Raw genomic sequence first — 18,906 nt, forward strand, 5'->3', positions numbered from 1 at the left:
GCACTTAGCAGCTGGTTTGTGGAGCCATCAGTCAGGAAATTGTATGATAAATAGGAGGTAGCCAGGTTTCGTGGCACTTCCTTCTGCTTCAGCAGTTTTCGCCTGACTTTGGAGAAGTCATCATGTAGTGTTTTGTCAAGGGGCAGGGCAGGAGATGGCTGCGGCGCAGTAACTTATTACACATACGCTTGAGTTATGATGCGTCACAGCTGCGCTGCTCATGTGTAAATAATAAACCGCGAGCTGGGTAATTATGGCGGCTCTGGTGACAAGGGCCTGTTCTCGTCATGTGGGTTTTCTTGGACAGCTTTTTGGGCCGGTGATGGAATATGCCGTTGAGCCACATAGAAACGACAAACCGAGACGCCAGCGAGGCAAGTACTCAATGTTTGAGGATTCAGGAGCATTTTTTGAGAAACGTGTTAGGATTAATGTCATGGGATCCACGTATGTTACAGGACATGCCCATACTGCTTTTCGTTCTTCATTTATCCTGTTAAGCTATAGTCAAGTACGTCTTGAATTGGAAGAGGGGTGTTCCATTGCATTTTCCCAGAAAGTGGCTTAAGAGGTGTGATTTCTACTAATAACCAACACAAGGTGTAATTGTCCACACAGACTTCTGCAATCCAGGATAAGTTATTTTAAATGTAATCAAGAGGGGAAATGTAGAAACAGTGAGACGCTTAAACCAAAACCAGATGTCTTTGGTCAAATCAGATCTTATCCATTAATTTTCTGTTCTTTATTTAAACATAATTCTCGAATGCAGAATTCATAAATTTTCTTGGGACATAAATAAACGTTAAGAATTTGGTGCAAACGGTGTTATAAGACGCATCACATATTTTCAGTCAGAATTAACTTTTAAATTCACAGAACACTGTGGACTCAACAGTGAGAAATGACTACTTAGTGTCCCAGTAATTGTGTTTTTTATTTTCCTCTCAAATTTATTGTTGCAGTGCTAGGTCATTTTCTCCTTTATTCTGAAAGAGGGAGAGAGGGTGAGAGAGAGAAAATTTAAACCCTGAAAGAATAATTTCTTGAAAATGAGAAGATGGCAGTGTCTTTTAAATGTCCATGATAGCACTGTAGGTTTTCCTTGAGGAAGATAATTTTATACTTGTTGGTTACACGCTTTTGATTTTATGGGATTAACTGGTTGGTCTTCACTCTGTACACGTAATCGCTGCAACTTCATTATAAACACTCATATAAAAGATTGTGACTGTTACTTCGGGGATATATGAGGCATATATTAAATGTGGAATAAATTCACACATTTTGAGCGAAAAACGTGGTTTTGTACTTTGTCATAATTCATAGTTGCATCCACATAGAGAAAACCAGATACAATTGACACCCACTTACCTGGTGGAGAGAATTTCATCATGCAGAACACAGCCAAAAGCCATGAAATAAAGAAGTGAAAATACCTTCCAACTCTGACATAGTTGTCAGTATCCCTCAAAACAGCCGCATAAACTGGTGCATGTGCGATGCCCTGAGGAGATGGGTAAGACTTTATGAATGCTGAATTCACACCCTGTTCTAGTAAGTTTATTTCTCTGATTGCCAAGAGCAGATGATGTGTGTTAAGTAAGAAGTCTGCAGGGGGCATGCATGTTTGCATCTGCAGTGATTAGCTGAAAGGTGTGGAAGAGAAAGAAGAGCCACCCCCATATTTCATGGCCATCCACCCTCACCCAGCTTTGAATCTGATTGATTTGGGTTTGTTTTAAAGTTTAAAATCAGTAAACATAAACTAGTATATGTTAGGCTTTCAAATGAGTGCAAAAGATGACCCCACTTGATTTTATGTTGTTTTAAGAAGGATGCATAATTTCCTTTGAAAATGGTTAAATGAGATGGAATGTTTGGCCCTACAGAGGGTGGCTTTTAATTGTCAAGATGGCTGAGCTATGTGCAGCAATGAAGGTGCCAACATTGCTGAATAAACATTCAACTTAAACTTTCAAACTTACCAAATCAACTTGCAATATTTACATTACAAAGAATAATACCTACACCCTTTCATATTAACCACTAAGTGGTAAACTTAAAATATAATCAATTTTTATATGGACTTTACAAAATGTATAAAGTGTGATAAATGAGGCTGGGCGCAGTGGCTCACGCCTGTAATCCCAGCACTTTAGGAGGCCAAGGCGGGTAGATCATGAGGTCAGGAGATCAAGACCATCCTGGCTAACACGGTGAAAGCCTGTCTCTACTAAAAATACAAAAAATTAGCTGGGCATGGTGGCGGGTGCCTGTAGTCTCAGCTACTCGGGAGGCTGAGGCAGGAGAATGGCGTGAACCTGGGAGGCGGAGCTTGCAGTGAGCCGAGATCGCGCCACTGCACTCCAGCCTGGGCGACTGAGCGAGACTCCATCTCAAAGAAAAAAACAAAACAAAACAAAAAAACTGTGATAAATGATCAGGTCATTAGTATATCCCTCACCTGTTGAATTTTCAGCATTGTTGTATATCACGATACAAGATCAAAGTGATTCCTTCCTCTTTCCATGCCACCCACTCCCTCCCTACTCAATCTTACGACAGTCACAAAGTACGGTGAGTCATTGACATTTCAGTAAAATAGTCCTCTGGGAAGTTTTCTAGATTCTAGATCTGGTGGTAAACTGTAGAATTACAGCCTCGGGTCCTTCCCTGGTAGACCACAGAGCTTCTATGAATGCTATGCTCATTGTTTTTTTTATTCTTACTGGATTTTTTTCTTCATAAACAGAGTCTTAGATTCTTGAAGGCAGCAGGGACAAAATCAAAACAAGGGAAGTAATGTACTATAACTTTAAAAACATGTTTGTTTGCTTATATTCTACTAGTTGCTTGTTGAAGAAAATTTGGAAATAGAGAAATGGGTAGGGAAGAAAATCAAAACCACCTGAATTCAATATTACACACATCTAATAATCATCCTTTTCCACCCAGTTGGGATGGCGGTGTTGCCGACCTCAGGGGATGCAGCCGACTTCATCCTAATCTGTGTGTTTGGCATGGCCCCCCAGCCTCTCGCACCCTGTGGGGACGCTCTGTGCATTCTTAGGTGGTCGATCAGAACCTGTCCACGGAGAGGGGGCCCATTTGGAATTGCCTTTAGAGACTGCTACCCTCAGCACCAGGGCAAAATAACTGGAAGCCATTCTGAGGCTTGTGGGTGTACACACCAATCCTCAGCAGCGTTAGCTCTGGGCAGGCTCCCAGCATGACCAGTGTGGACCCGTCACATTTGAAGAACATGTCGTGGCACATTTTGCTGTCGTATTTAGTTTCATAGCCATGGAGTCAAACCTCCAGGTTTTGGACCCCTTCATTTTGTTTCTTGAAACTTGGGAAAACCTTGACTCATCAGTCATGCTTCTAAGTATAAAATCTGTTAAAACTCTCTTCAGTTTTTACAGTGAATCACTTTTTTTTTTTAATAAAAGTTTATTTTCAGCGACAATGGGTGTGAGTTACTAGGAGTAAGTGGGGGTGGGAGAGCTATTTTTAAGGAAGAGCACACACCCAGCAGCTCAGGAACCCGCAGCGTTGGACTAGGGAAAGGCAGAAGCAGGAGGGGGCCTGGGTCCAAGGTGAATGTTAACACTACCTTGGGAGGAATTCCCTGAGTTTGGCTCTAGATGTCTGTGAGTCTGAGTGGGTCAGCTTATCTCTTCCAGGAAGGCTGCACAGTGTTTCCTTGGACAGGGCATAGATTTGCTGCCTTTGTGTGGGGACTATGGAGGCCTAGCCCAGGCCAAGAAGGAGGGGAATATGTATTTAAGTTAAAAAGAAAAGAAGCGCACGTATGCGTGTATATATCAGCCACAGATTCTAGTGAGCCTTTCCACTCTTAAAAGTATTGTGAGCATGGGAGAAATGAAACAGGTGTTTGTATTACAGTGTCTTTGTCTAAAACTTAACTTGACAATGTAGTTTTATTTTTCAAATAAGTGTGTTCTAATCTGTTCCCCTTGGCTTTGTGGCTCCCTTCAGCCCTTCTCCTCTGGTCAGCCTGTCTTTCAAGATAGGGAGCCTGTGTCGTTCCTCTCTTTCTTGCTTTCGTGTCTGGGTTTGAGTTGCAGTCAATCCCAGGCTCTGCCTTCTCAGGTAGGTGCAGGCACTACTTACTCAGTCATACTGCTGCAGTACCTCACAGAGCCTCATAACTAATCTTAAAGAGTTCTTTTACAAATTCTTAGATTAAGTGTAAGTAGTGAAGATATAATAGTATAGCAATGTTGCTTTGTGAATCGGAATGCTGTTCGAAAGTGATCATTTGATATAAACTGGGCTCTCTCTTTTTTTCAGACCCTCCTCATCTTTTCCCTGCCTTCCATCCTCCTGTACCAATTGATGCCAGACATCATGAGGGCCGTTACCATTACGATCCGTCTCCGATTCCTCCATTGCATATGTAAGTATTAACACTTTCCTCATTAATGAAATGGAATGAGGTACTGGCTTTTACCATCTCAGGACTTTTTGTTAATGGCACGTCCACTGGGCTTTGAAGATGTGATAGAAGTGTAAGATTTACTTTTGAAATATAGCAAGCCTATCTGTTCGTGGGTTCACTGAAGCAAATCCCTGCTGCTTCCTGAGGAATGCCTGTCATACTAGGTAGCCGACAAGTATTTCCTATATATTTTACTGACGTGTGTTCTGTGGGCTGTAAATACTAAATTAAAAAGTAAAAGCCTAATGGAAAGTTACCACTCAGAATATGTATTTGGTTGACATTAGGTTTGAAGTTTGTTATGTTCAAATTTCTGTAACATGAAAGTCCTTTTCTGGGGATCACAAGGAATTGTAATGAAATTTTTATGGTAAATTTTCATAGCCCCTATGTAAGTACACCAAAAGTCACTTGATTGATGGGAATGTCAGCCAAACAAAATGGCAAATGTGATCGAGCACATGGTTTACAGAAAGATAAAAGGAAAGAATGCTAGTGATAACATACATTAGAAAAGGAAAAAGGAAATCTCTTGGAAATAAATACCATCTTCTTTGGTTTGGAGGAAATAAAGGATGGTGGAGTTGCAAAGTAAAACAGTATTCTTTTGTAGTACTGTCCAGGAAACTGTCATGTACCATAATAATTGGAGCCACTCTCTGGGATGGGCTGTCCCTTGCTAACGGCCTTGATATATACATTTAGTCATATCTAATAATCACCCTTTATTGTGAGACAGTGAAGTTAGAAAAGCACAAATAATACTTTGAAGAATAATGCTGGTTATTCAGATGGTAGATTGCATCTCCGTGGCTATTATTTACAGCTGTGTAATTACATATTATGCCAAAGAAAAATGAAGTTGTTTTAAAACAAGTCCTCCTCTGTGAACAGAATTAATTGATATTAACAATCCTAACTACATGCCCAAGTACACATATAATATTTTACCAACAGTTTTTTGGATCCATCTCCCATTACTGAATTGTAATTTCAGAGCAGATTTGCCTGGAGGTAAGTAATAAATCTGTGTTGCAGACTTCTATAAGCATTAAAGGAGAAGTGGGTATTTATAGAGAGAGAATGCAGAAACTTGTGACTTATCCTTTGACTTTTCACTGGAACACAAGTAAGTATTTACAGGGTTCTGAAGCCTGCTAAAAATACCCTCTAATAAAACCAGGAGGCCAATTTAAAATTCTCTATACAAAGGGAAGGAAATTCCTAGTTCAGCCTGAAACATGACCTGTAATTCACCCCATTATACAGAGGTTTTATGATACAGATGTGACCACATGGATCTCAGATGAGGATCTGCCCCATGGTTCAGAGCATGCAAGGGCCAGATAGACCTTGGAGACATGGATGGCTAATTCCTCCCAGACTGGAGCCTTTGTAATGTAGTTAATTTAAGTCAGATTTTCTATGGAATTTTGGAGTTCTTCATTCTTTCAGAAATGATGTTCTAGAGCAATTTTTTAAAATGAGTTTATATAATAGGCTGAACTATTTCCTCTGCATTCATTATAGTTTGTCTTATAATTAAATTCAAATATGAATTTATCAATAAAAATCCCAAGTCTTGGTTCTATGGCAGAATATAACAGCAAGCCCTCCTGTAGCCCCCACTGTGTGTTCTAGGCCCTGCTTACTGACCTGCATTGGCCCATGGTGATAACATCACAAGACAAGATGGGTCACATCTGGACCATCCTCGTAGACAGAGTCGGGGGAGTCACATTTCAGGTGTGACTGTTGAGCTGGGTTTTCTTTGGATTTTAGTTCTTCCTGCTTTTTTAGCCGGGCTTTGGATACTTTACTAGCATCTGACTAAATGGTTCTCTAGCAGCCTAAATGTATAATTATCAAAAAGGTTGATAATGTAAAGCTGATAGATGATCCTGAGCCTCAAAAGGGAAGTCCTGGAAGATTCTGAGAGGGAATATCATTGCTGCGGGCACAGAGAATGGTGAGCTTATGGGTTTGTGGCCTCCTGGGACTGCCTGGTTTTAGTGCATCCTGGCAGGGCCCTGGGTGGACGCTATGCTTATGAAGTGGGCCCCAGCAAGCTGGGGCATGTCACGCCTCTGTGTCTTTGTGACTGACATTCTGTCTGCATTGGTCTCAGTGGCCTTCCCTCTCTGCATGGTGAACTCCTGCTTATATTCATCCTCAAGGCCTAATTTAAGGGCCGTCCCAGAGACTGTTTTTGTAGCACCTTGCATGTAGCTTTATTGTGATGCTTTTCCTCTTGCTTGGTGATTTTTTGTTAACGGTCACTGCTCCCTGCTAGTTTCATGGGCAGTGCCCAGCTCTTGGTCAGGCACTTTGTAAAAGGCACTCAGTGGACACTGACATTGGCCCAGTCTGAGAGACGGTGGAGAAGCAGTCAGAGAGCTCGAATTCCTGTTCTTGTGCTGCCACTCTCTTGTGCTGTGCACTCTGGCCACTGACCTTTGCATGTATTGGTTTCGTAATGTGAAGATGAAGCTGTCTGCTGTACCCACCTCTTCAGATCACAGGGAGAGTTCAATGAAATAGTGTTCATGTAAGCACTCTGAAAAGCACGGAGCTCTAAATAAATGCTGAAGGTTGACATTCCAGGCAGTGGGGGGCATGAAAAATACTGGGAGTTTCTATTCTGCCCTTGCTCAGTTATGAGTCCCTGGGTTGCTCTTGCACCTTCTGAGGTATGATAAGTAGACACCTGTGATCACCTCGAAAGTGGAGGCTAATCGAGGCAAATGTGGCTTGGTTATAGAAATCTTAAAAGCACGTATTTGCTGAGGGATGAATCAGTTACCTAGGAAAGTAAAATCACTTCATCCAAAACTTGAATTCCAAACCGTTTGCTATATAATTGTCTTATAGAAAATGAGATCAAATGAAGAGTACTAAGTTTTTGCAATAAATATTTTTAATTATAAGAAGACAAAATTTGGAGATATTATCATTGTTTTGTACACACAATTGTTCTTCTGGTGCCAGCTTTAAAAACTAAATTACGAGTCTCCTAAAAACAAGGATTTGTGTTGATGGAAATGCCTACAGATCTCTGTTTAGAAGAAAGGCAGGCGCTTCTATAATTATGCTATCATATCCTATCATTAAAGATTCTATTGAAAGAGGTTTATAAATTGCTCCTCTTTTTAGATAAACCACCCTATATTAAGGCATCAACGATATGGTGCAGAATTAAATTAAAATCTCATAAAATGAAATATGTTTCGTATTAGCTGTTTGACACTTAATTTGCCTCTGAATGAGTAGAGGAAATCACAAATTAACCTGCCTTTGTTTTTCCAACCATGGCTTATTAGGTGTTAGAACAACTGCAATTACAGACTAATAATAACCACTAAGCCTTATAAATATGTACGGAAATACGTCAGTTTGTGTTAAAGAACCCAGTTTGTTAAATGGAATGCCTTCAGCTTGCCCTGCTTATTCTTACAGTGTTATCCACAGTTTATGGTTAGGCAGTGTAGGATGAGTACAGAAACTTGAATGGATTCAAATAATTTATAATTTATTGGCACTAGAAATAATTTATGATATAATGGCATTTTGTTTCTTAAATCAAAATTGTGAATTTAGACTCAGAACTTCTAAGTAGGACCTGGAATATAAGTATTATTATTCTCTGAGTTGTCACATGAAGGTTGTTATAAAATGTACAATTCCTGCATTGCATTTGTTTAATTCAAGTAATTTGAAAATTAAGAAACACTGGATATGAGGAATCTTCCCGTTTCCTCAGAAAGTTATTCTCACTGAATTCACCAGGTCTTAGGCCCAATAAACAACTGGATTGTTGCTCTCTGTCTCCCTCTCTCTCAAATCCTTTGAGAGACTTGTTAAGCTAGATTGCAAGAAGTATAATGTTTTAGAAAAAATATCAGAGTGAGTCTACTTTATTACTGAGATTATTTTGTGCATTAATGAAAGAACCTGAATCTATACACACACACTCTTATTTTATGTGTATATTTTTACTTCTTGGTCTCCTCTGTATTTCCTGCCTTGCATTGTTGACATCAGGGCTGTTCCTTCCCTAACTCGAGGAGACACTATTGTATTCTATGGGAACAAATGATGCCTGCTAGGCTAAAAATAAGTACTAATTTTTAAAATTTCACTTGGGAATGTAGGCAATTGGTATATTACAGCCTACTACCCCAGAATACAATTGCATTGCCAAGTGACTACTTTCCACAGTAATAATTAAAGTACTTTCTCTCTTGCATTTTGAGTGTGTGTTTTTTGTTTTTTAGCATTAGAGCTCAATTAAGCATGCTTCCTTTTTAAAAGTAGACATGGTGTATTTGTAGAAACCCAAATTATAAAGTAGCTTTAAATTCCAATTTGATTTCATTCATTTTGGATTTTTCTTGGGAAAAAGAAATGTAGCCCTTACGTACAATCTTTCTGAGCCAAGGTTTTCTAATTTATGGACCAGTATGAATTGAATTTCGAACTTTCTGTTTCATACTGAGATCTGCAATTCATTTTCCAAAGCAGGGTCCTTGGTTACTAATCCACTGCAATAATTAAGCCCCACCAATCTTCTTGCCAGTTGAGCTGTGAGCTGCTCTTGCTTTGTGCTGTGGATGTGAACAGTACTGCACCCCAAGCCAGCTCACACAGAGGCTGTTGCATTTCACCATCCACTTTACTAATCCACTTTCGAAAACCAGCTTTTCTGTCTTAGAGAAAATGAGCACTCATGTTCTGTTCTGTACGTCAGCCTTTTTTTTTTTCTTTGTTGAGTCAATGTGGCTCCTTCCAAGGCTGCCTGACACTCTCTGGAATCATTCCACCTAAGTAAGGAGAGCTGTTCTTCCCACTAAAAGTGGCCCACCTCCCTTCACCTCAGGGAGAGGACTCAGTACATGAAGATCATTAATATCAGCTGTGAGACAGAGTGTACTGGAAATAGGTAAGGCCTCGCCCCCGTAATTACGGCTGCCTGTTAGGGATGAGAGCAGGGAGATGAGAGGCAAGTTTGGCATATGAATAAATACATTTCTTCCCAGAGAGAAAAAGCTCTAAGAAAAGATATATCATTATGATAAAAGCTTAGAGAAGGAAATAGTAAGTAGATGACCAGGGCTACTACTGAGTTCCCCTCCCCCAAATTTAGCACGTTGCTTGTCCTGGTATTATCTTTACTGAGAGCTCACATACTTATTCCAAAGGAGCCTCTTCAGTCTAGCTGCTTACTTAAAACACTATATTGGGCCTGTGCATGTAATAGTGATTTCATTCGTTGCATTCTCAGGGAAGTTTCCAGTAAAATATGGAGATTTAGTAAAATCTTATAATTATACTTGGGGGCATAACTAGTTTGGAATATTTTAATAGCGTAACTTAAAATTAACAAAAGAAAGTTATTCCCCCCCCCCAGTGTTTGTGCTTTACCATAAACATTATTAAGACTGGTAAAGTGTAATGACATATCAAATTGTAAACTCTAGCAAATACTGTAGCAAACCCTAACACACTCCCCACCCCACCCCAAAAAAGAAAAAGAAAACATGAACTAAATTATAATTACATCTCTCAGGGTGAAGACTATCTGTGTATTTCTTTGCATTTGCTAGGCTGAGTCCATGCTCTACATATGGTAGCTCCTAAATATTATTTTTAATGATGATAAAAATAATAGGTCACTTCTATGACCATCATTTTTCTTTTGTTTTTGTTTGAGTGTGTCACCTCATGCCAACAAGCTAGGATTCAAAAAATAAAAGCTGACTACTTTTGGTAGAAGACATTCTATTAATAGTAGCTATTGCCACGTCAGATGCTCTCCACTGTCAAATGAATTTCCTGATATTAAAGCAGTTACTGGTCCCCTTATATGACTGAGTACTATTTAATGTATTGCTGCTTTCCAGACCCTACACATGGAAATAAAATGAATGAAATTAGCCATCTTAAATGAACAATTTAAGAAGACCATAGCAATATCAAAGATAAGGGCAAAAAAGAGATGAATAGACAATTCAGATGAAAAAATATATAATCATGACCATAGCTGACATTTTTGAATACTTACTATAGGCTAAGCACAATATTAAAGACTTTATGTAGTCATCTCCTATAATATTTATAACAACTCTATGCTGGAGTTATTAGTCTCATTTTAAAGATATGGAAACCTTGACACAGAGAAGTTACCCAGCTTACAAGTAGGTAGTACCATTGTGTTAACCCAGGAGGCAGACTCCACACCCCTTGCTCCGGACTTCCATGCCTTGCTAGTGAAAATGAAGACCACAGACTTGGCTGCTCTAGTTTCTATTTCCTGGATGAGCACAACTATTTCTAACAGTACCTGATAGGAAGTTTTCAGTGTTACTGGCTGTCATTGTCTTCTGCAAATTCCCAAGGTCGAAATACAACAGTGTGTGAAGAGCCATAAAAAGCCACGTTCAGGCCTTTTGACCTAATATGCCTGTTGAGTAACCCAAAAATGAAATGCTTATCAGTCTTTGCTACTGTAGAATGTATGACACTAAACAACAGAACAATTTACATATTCAGCCGCAGGAGTGGTTTGGTAAATTGTGATTCATCAACTGGGTGGAGTGTTGACCAATACTTAATCACATTTGAGAAGACTGTATTAGAACATGGGTAGATAATAATTAGTGACTATAGTGGTAAACCCAATAGAAGGGAAGCCATGTTAGAACACAATGTGTATCTGCCTAGACCTTCTTCCTTCAGGTACCTATGGCTTGCTCCCTCCTTTCATACATTTCCCTGCTCAGTTTCTGCTTCTCAGAGAGGTCTTCTATGAACAACTATTTAAAACAGGGATTGGCAAACTATGGCCTATGGGCCAAATACGGTTCATGGCCTGTTTTTGTCAATAAAGTTTTATTGGAACACAATGACATTCCTTATTTAGTATTATCTATGGCAGCTTTAGCAATACAAGGGCAGAGTTGAGTAACTGTGACAGAGAATATGACCCTGGAATGCCTGAAAGATAAAATTTGCCAACCTTGGTCTAAAATAACACCCCCTCTCCATCCTCACTCTACTTCTTTCTCTGCTTTATTTTTCTCTTTTTTATGAGTAATGCCATGTGTCATGTTTTCTACTTTTATGCATTTCTACTGCTATTCTTCACATTTTTCACTGCATGTCAAATCAAAAATAAATGTCTTATTATTTGGTTATCATTTCTCATGATTAACTGAAAAAGTTTAAGGCCTGCCTAATTTCCAAGAACTATCTTAGGCCACCTACATACATAGTTTCCTCATAGTTAGGAAAAGATGGTTGAGTTTCAATTCCTAAACTTTTAAAATTCTGATGAGCGGGCACATAAATCCAGATCCGCTGATACACACTTTACTTTACATTCTCAGTAAACTATCGCAAGGACAAAAAACCAAACACCGCATGTTCTCACTCATAGGTGGGAATTGAACAATGAGAACTCATGGACACAGGAAGGGGAACATCACGCTCCGGGGACTGTTGTGGGGTGGGGGGAGGGGGGAGGGACAGCATTAGGAGATACACCTAATGCTAAATGACGAGTTAATGGGTGCAGGAAATCAACATGGCACATGGATACATATGTAACAAACCTGCACATTGTGCACATGTACCCTAAAACCCTAAAGTATAATAAAAAAAAAAAAAAAAGAAACAACCACAAAACAGATAAATTGTACTCAAAGGGCATATACTCCTTTCTGTTTTGCAGTATTTCTAATGACTGAAATATTGAATTCGGTCCTCAGTTGCAGAGAAAGCAGGCCCTAATTATAGTGTATATTCAGAGAGTCTGAGCCCCAGCTTCTTGGATAAAATTCCTGTGTTCTTTGTGCTGTGCTCAGCAGCACGGTCCGGGAGCAGATATTGACTGAGGTATTCACGTTCACTGAACCGGAAGCCGCCGACTCTATAGAGGCTGCTGTCAAACCTGTTGCGGGGGCCTGGGAGGTACTGGGCTGTAACAGACTTTTTTCTTTGAGTACAATGCTTCCACTCATGTTAAGCTTGGCTTCAAAGAAAACAGAAATTTACTGTCGTCATTTTATCTATTTTTTTAAATATGTGTTTGAGAAAATTGAACTTTAACAGAATTTGTCCCGATGGGAAGACACTTTGAGGTTAGGTTTATATGATGAATACTGCCCAAACTGAAGCTCCCTGCAGGCTTCCCTATGTGGCCGTCTCTCCCTCACTTAGGTAACAGAGCCCCACTTTTTTCACCTAAACAAAGACATGCCATTTCCTATAGCCACACTGCAAGCTGAGTTCATTTCAGACCTTTCCTCCGGGGAACAAAGGCCAATGACACAGGGCTGCCTGTCACTCATTGTTGTTATTGTTGCATCCCCATCCCTGCCCCAGGGAAAATCACACATCAGAAAGTAAATGTTAGCAGATATGTTTCCAGGAACCTGCTTGCTAACTTTTTGAATATGAAGTAACAGATTAGCCAGATTTTGGATCTTCAGTGATCCAAGCAAGCTAAGCACACTAAAAAGAAATAGGAGGAGAGAGGTGGATTTTGAAACTCATCCTTGGGAGTTCTGAGAAAACGTAGGGATGTTTTTGCAGATAGCTATACTGAAACAAATTTGAAAAATACAATCTTGGCCATTTTTAGTTTTGATATGGACTTTGCAAAAGGCAGACCAGAGCAAAAATGGGCATGATTATGTTCCAGTTCAGTAAAAATTAACAAGTTAAATGGCTTACTGTCCTGTGTTTACCTCCTGTGCTGACTTAGCTAATTTGGTGACATTGCCTCAATTTTTATAACTCTGTGTTGAAAAACATCAAGTGCAATGCTAGAAATATACTCTGCCTCTTTTCTCTTGTGTGTGTCTACGCACATATGCAGGAAGAAAATAATGCAGGGAGAATGGTCAGAGTGGCAGGAACTGCCTTAGAGCATGTGAGTGCATTTCCAATAAAGATAAAAGTGAGTGTCTGTAACCCAAAGCCATAGGTTTTCTAAAATTCCATCACCTAATACTTTGGCATATGCAGAATCACACATGTTTATAAGTGACAGATATTTAAAATTTTCTTATGCAATACAGGGAGGTTACAGATTCACTAAAAGAAACTTCTCAGCTGGGACTCTTACAGGGAACGGAAGCCTAGCCCCAGACTGAAAATCTGAACTAATACCAAAATGAATTGTGTGTACAGTTGCCCTTGAAGGCATTCTCTTTTATTAAGCCTTTTTTTTTTTTTTTTAAGGTTCTCCCACACAGGGTCCCTCATTGCCGGGAAGCACCTGTAAATTGTTCCTAAGGAGCCCCGTGCATACCATGGCCAAGTCTAGTATGGCCTAGGTAGCCAGCCTAGGGGAGTCAGGTTAACTGGGCACAGTAAATGATTCCCTCAGGCCTGACAAAGTTAATATGTCTTTCAAAACCTGGGAACAAGTTACACATGAAACAGGAAAACTGCCAATATTCTTCTGAATACATTCAAATAGTATCCAAATATTGCCAAGTTCACCATAAGTGAATAGTATCTCTGTCATCTGATGGGGAGTAGGGAGAGGGAAGCTCTAGGAGTTAAATGAATTGCCTCATTTGCAAAACAAATCACCAAACCATGTTGCTTGAATATGCTTTACATTTTTAAGACAGCATGGAAATAAACATTTCCAGTTTACTAAAATGCTTCTTGCCTCTGTTCAAAGTAATCTCTGGTTCCCCCACAGAGCAAAATCCCCATATTCCTAGCACCCATTGTCGTTAACATGTACGGTGCACACTAAGGAAAGTTTTCAGGAACAAATTTAAAATTTTAAGTTAGTAACATAAGCAATCAGACCTCTAAAGGGGCCTCTGATTTTTCATATGTTATTTGCCAGGGATATAACAGATTAATATTAGAATTATGTTGGATTATGTTAATACTTTTATTACCTGCCATGTTGATCTATTTAAAGTAAGTATTTTATGTTTTTTTATATATCTTCACTATGTTACTGCATATGCATATGTACCCATACAGCGCTCACTTCTGTCTGTGTTCCTTGTAGTACTCTAAGCCTGTCCTTGGGATTAGTCAGCCAAAGACAGCCTGGTCTTCCATCTTAAAGGAAGTAGTCAAGAGGGGAAAAGAAGGTCAGCCTCAAGTATTTTAATCTTGTTTTAATGATCAAAGTCATTTCAGGGCTGCAGTAATACATGTAGTCATTGGATTGAGAGAAGAACAGTCCAAGTCAAGAGTCCACTGGAAATAGAAGAGTGAGGCTGGAGCTGTGAGCAGAGGTGCAGCCTTCTTCAGAATGCCACGCTAGGCTCCATTCTTGCAATTAAATAGCTGCACGGTTGTGGATGTCGTATACTGTTTGTGAGAGAGAATTTTCAAAGTTTAAATCCTTGAGCACTTCTGGAGTCTCTCTTCATCCTCTGGAATGTGGGGAGCAGGCTGTGGGGATCTGACCCAGGAGGTGGGTACACTTCCAAAGGCCTTTTCGTGATCTGAAGTGCAATCCAGAGATGCACTGCACCATATTTAATTTGTGTTAACCTCCCCACCTTTCCCCATCTTTTAACCAGACAAACAGGACTTTTTAGTTACTTAGGTTATTATTGGTGGTGGTTTCTGTGTTTGTTGGAGGAGGGAGTTGAGTTGGAAGTCGGGAGTTGTGGAAGTTGAATTGGAAGGAGTGAAAAGTAGAGTCCACCCCCTTCCCCCGAGTGTATTGGAGAGAAACATCCTTCCTTGGTCTGTTTGCTTTGCAAGGGTGTCCTTTGATGAGGTCTTTGTCCTAGGCACCCACTGAAGTTTCAGTGTACTCAAGCTTTAGAAAAGCCTATTGGCCCTTCTTTGTTTTCTTTGTTGAACTGTTTATTTTGCTTTCTTCCCATGAGGTTCCCTGGCCTTGCTCTGACAACGCTTTTCTGCATGAATTACATTCCTCCGAGCCACAAGTCTCCTAATTCTTCCAGTCCATTTGATTCCGGCCTGTGTGATTAGTCCATGGCTTCGATCCGCTGTGGGTCTCTGCCAAGCAGAGTGCTTGCTAAGTGCCCCTAACGTGGAGACCTAAAGACATTTTTTAACCTCATTAGTGAGGAGAGTAGTGCTTCATTCTAGTTTAATAACATGGCTACTCTTGAATCATTACTAGCCTTAAAATCAGTGAAAGAGACTACTAAGTCATTTCGTTTTCTTTCAGTGTGAATAAGGCTATTGAAGGAGGGTAGTTCAGGTGTTACACTCAAGCCCAAGTTAGTAACCTAAATCATCCCATGTAGGGTGAGAGGGGAGCCCACTAGCTCCATTTGAGTTAAATTTACATATCTAAAGAATTTCATCATAATTTGCATAAAATGGATTGCCATATGTATAGAAATAATGAACAACAAAAACAAAATTATTCGAGTATCTTACTATAACCATTACATTTTCTTGTACATATGTTATTTTTTGAAGCATGGTTTATGACTGGGACAGAAATGAACAGCTGATAAACTTATGAACTATGTTTTCTAACTCTATTAACAAAGAGTAAATATTTTATTCTATAATGCATTATACCCTCAATGTAGATATTGGTAAAACATTGTGATATAGCTTGACAAAATTCAGCTGTCTTAAAAGCAAAATTCTTATAAACGGTATGTTCAATTGTTTTTACTTGCCTTTTTGTGCATGAGAATTTCTGTTCTTAACAAGCAGATGGGGTGTATGGTAGCTAACCAGGGGTCTGCATTTATTGATAGTGTACCTGGGAGTAGTTTTAATAATAATTTAAAAATATTAAATGATAATAATTAATATTAAAATAATAATTTTAACAATAAATTATAAACAATATAATTTTTATAAAATAAAATTAATAAAAAAGAGGACCAAAAAGTTTGTCAAGAATGATTGAACACACAGTCTGTGATGAAAATGATACAGTATAAATACTTATTTTTAACACAGAAGCTCTTCCTTAAAGAACTGCAGAAGTACCAAGGAGTGTGGTCAGGGCCTGGTTTCATTGGTATCCTCTTCTCTTCTTGCTGGGCCTGGCTTGAACGAGGCTCTTGGGGTCTGACCTCTGTGAGCCCCCAATATGGCTGTGCATCATTGGAGCACAGACTTTGTTGTGAGGTTCTCTGCTAGTGTTCCATTTAGCAAATAAACACTTCACTGTGCAGGATCAAGCTGCTTCTTCACAGAGGGAGGATTTATCAGGAAGATGGGAGTTAAACCTCTTTTGGCTAGAAGAGGCACTTCCTGCTTGGAGTGGGCTCTGCAAACAGAACCCCCAGTGAGCTGAAATGCAGCTTCCGTAATACCTCCTGCATAACACAGCTAAACATCCCTCATGAGTGTGACTGGATTATGGCTTTGCTGAATAGTTTCTTTGAGCACATCCCTTCCCCACCCAATAATTGGTTGGTTACATTCACCCACGACAGTGCTATTTGGTTGGGTTTCAAAGTGTAATTCCAGAGAACTCAAACATAGTGCTGTTGGCACATGGCTTCTCATGATCATCTTTGTAAAACTAGTTAATCATCTGTTTTCATAATAAATGTGGACCTCAGTGAGTTTCCATTCTCAACTCTACCACAAGTTAACTAGATCCTTGAGCACTTTCCCTCATCTCTGCAGGCCTTGTTTTCATGTACAAAATAAATTAATTAAATGATCTTTAAGATCCTTTCTAGTTCTTAACATCTCATGCTTATGGAAAAATTTAAATTTGTTCGTTGTTTTTTCCTAGTGTGTGGACACTTACAAGTGGATTCCATGAAAATATTGTGGCCCTGACACATGCATGCTCACATGCCATTTTTCCCCCCAAGCCATAAAGTTTCTTGCCTGCTCTTTCCTTATGTGAGGCTCTGCTGAAAAAGTCTTGCCTGAATGCTGGTCATACTTCCCTCATTACTCTTTATACTCTGCAAGTGACACTTTGTGTATACTGCAGCCACCAGTGTGACCTGCCGTGGCACTACAATTTGAACATCAATTTAAATAGATTCCCTTTGGAAGTTAAGGTAGCTAGATAACCATACCATCCTTTTCTATTAAAAGCCTCAATAATGTTAAAAATATAAGTGTATTTAAGCATACATGCCCATGTGTATCTGGTTTGGGGCAGTTTTTCTTTGTGTTTAAAAACAGACTTTGAAGCATAGACTGGGTTTGAATTCAGCTCAGATATTTACTGTCAGATTACTGAATCTGTCCAAGCCAGTTTCAACATTCAATCCCATTTTATATCAAGGATTCAGCAAAGGAGCATATATATAGCACTTAACACGGTGTCTGTCACAGCATAGGTATTTGACAAATGGCAGAATTGCCTGCTACATATCTATCACCATATTTAAATCATCTATTCTAAGTAGTACATCCCTTTTTCCATCTTTTAACATCTCTGAAGTTGGGATGTAGTTTACATCTATAGTGTTTTACAATTGCTTATTGGTGAAGTGGCAGTCATGAAGAAGTTCCAGGTATCTTTTAATAAAATAATTTTGCTTATATTTCCCTTTTTTATACATGTACTGGAATGATATATGTTTAAAAAATCTATGTCTGAATAATTCTAAAAGATCTCTTTTAATAAGTAAAGTAAAAACCAAAAGTGATAGGGAACCATTATCTTTTTTTAGTGGTATCTAACATAATTTTGCACCTTTAGATCAGTAACATCTTAGAGTTGAGGATATGTAGTATGTCGTATGTATTATGTGTGTGTGTATGTATGTATTCAGTCAAAAAAATTGATTCGTTGTCAAGATTTTTTCCCCGAGAGCCCAGCCACATTTTCCTAAATGTTAGAATAATGGACCTAGTTGCAAGAATGTAAAGTTAAAAATGTAAAGAGAATGTTTTCAAACTGCTGTTGCTGCCTAAACCTTGCAAAATGAAAAAACGAGCACTTCTTCAGCTTGGAACAGTTTATAAAGGAGGAAAGCATGTGTTGTGTGATGGTTATGCTGGTGTATTTGTGCAGATGCATAGCACAGGCTCTGAGAGGGTAAGACTTCATGATTAATGGTGTTTATTCTTGACAGAAGCCTCCTTTATTTATCTGCAATACAGTTTAGCGATTTTATCAGGCACCTGAATGAAAAATATTCAGTCATACCAATATTGCAGTGTAAATTGAGTAGAGTCACTTTTTATTATATTTTTCTGCCTTATCATCTGCACAGTAATTTTCTAGCAGAGGTTTGATATGGAAAGGCTGGATTTAGCTGTACTTGACACAAAGCCTCTTCAATTTCCCCTAAAAGTTCAGTCTGCTCTTAGAAATGCGTGTGTGTGTGTGTGTCTGTGTGTGTGTATAATATATAAACCTTCTCTCTTATCCAAGCAATTTCAGGATTTGAAAGAATAAAGATAAAATGCACAAACCTGGATGGGAGAAATGTTGTTAATATAAAAACATCTAATAGCTGTGAACTCACTGGCAAAAG

The 18,906-nt window shown here is 39.1% G+C and overlaps 1 protein-coding gene across 1 annotated transcript in view; it reads left to right on the top strand.

Moving 5' to 3' along the window:
• The window catches only part of GLI3 (GLI family zinc finger 3), a 277,220-nt gene that overhangs the window by 156,913 nt on the left and 101,401 nt on the right, over positions 1-18,906 (top strand). The window contains exon 4 of the mRNA XM_063609636.1: positions 4,321-4,426. Coding sequence (XP_063465706.1) covers positions 4,321-4,426 — 106 coding nt within the window. The remainder of the gene's footprint in view (positions 1-4,320; positions 4,427-18,906) is intronic.

The sequence above is a fragment of the Symphalangus syndactylus genome, chromosome 9, assembly GCF_028878055.3.
Source record: "Symphalangus syndactylus isolate Jambi chromosome 9, NHGRI_mSymSyn1-v2.1_pri, whole genome shotgun sequence".
Classification (NCBI taxonomy): Eukaryota; Metazoa; Chordata; class Mammalia; order Primates; family Hylobatidae; genus Symphalangus; species Symphalangus syndactylus.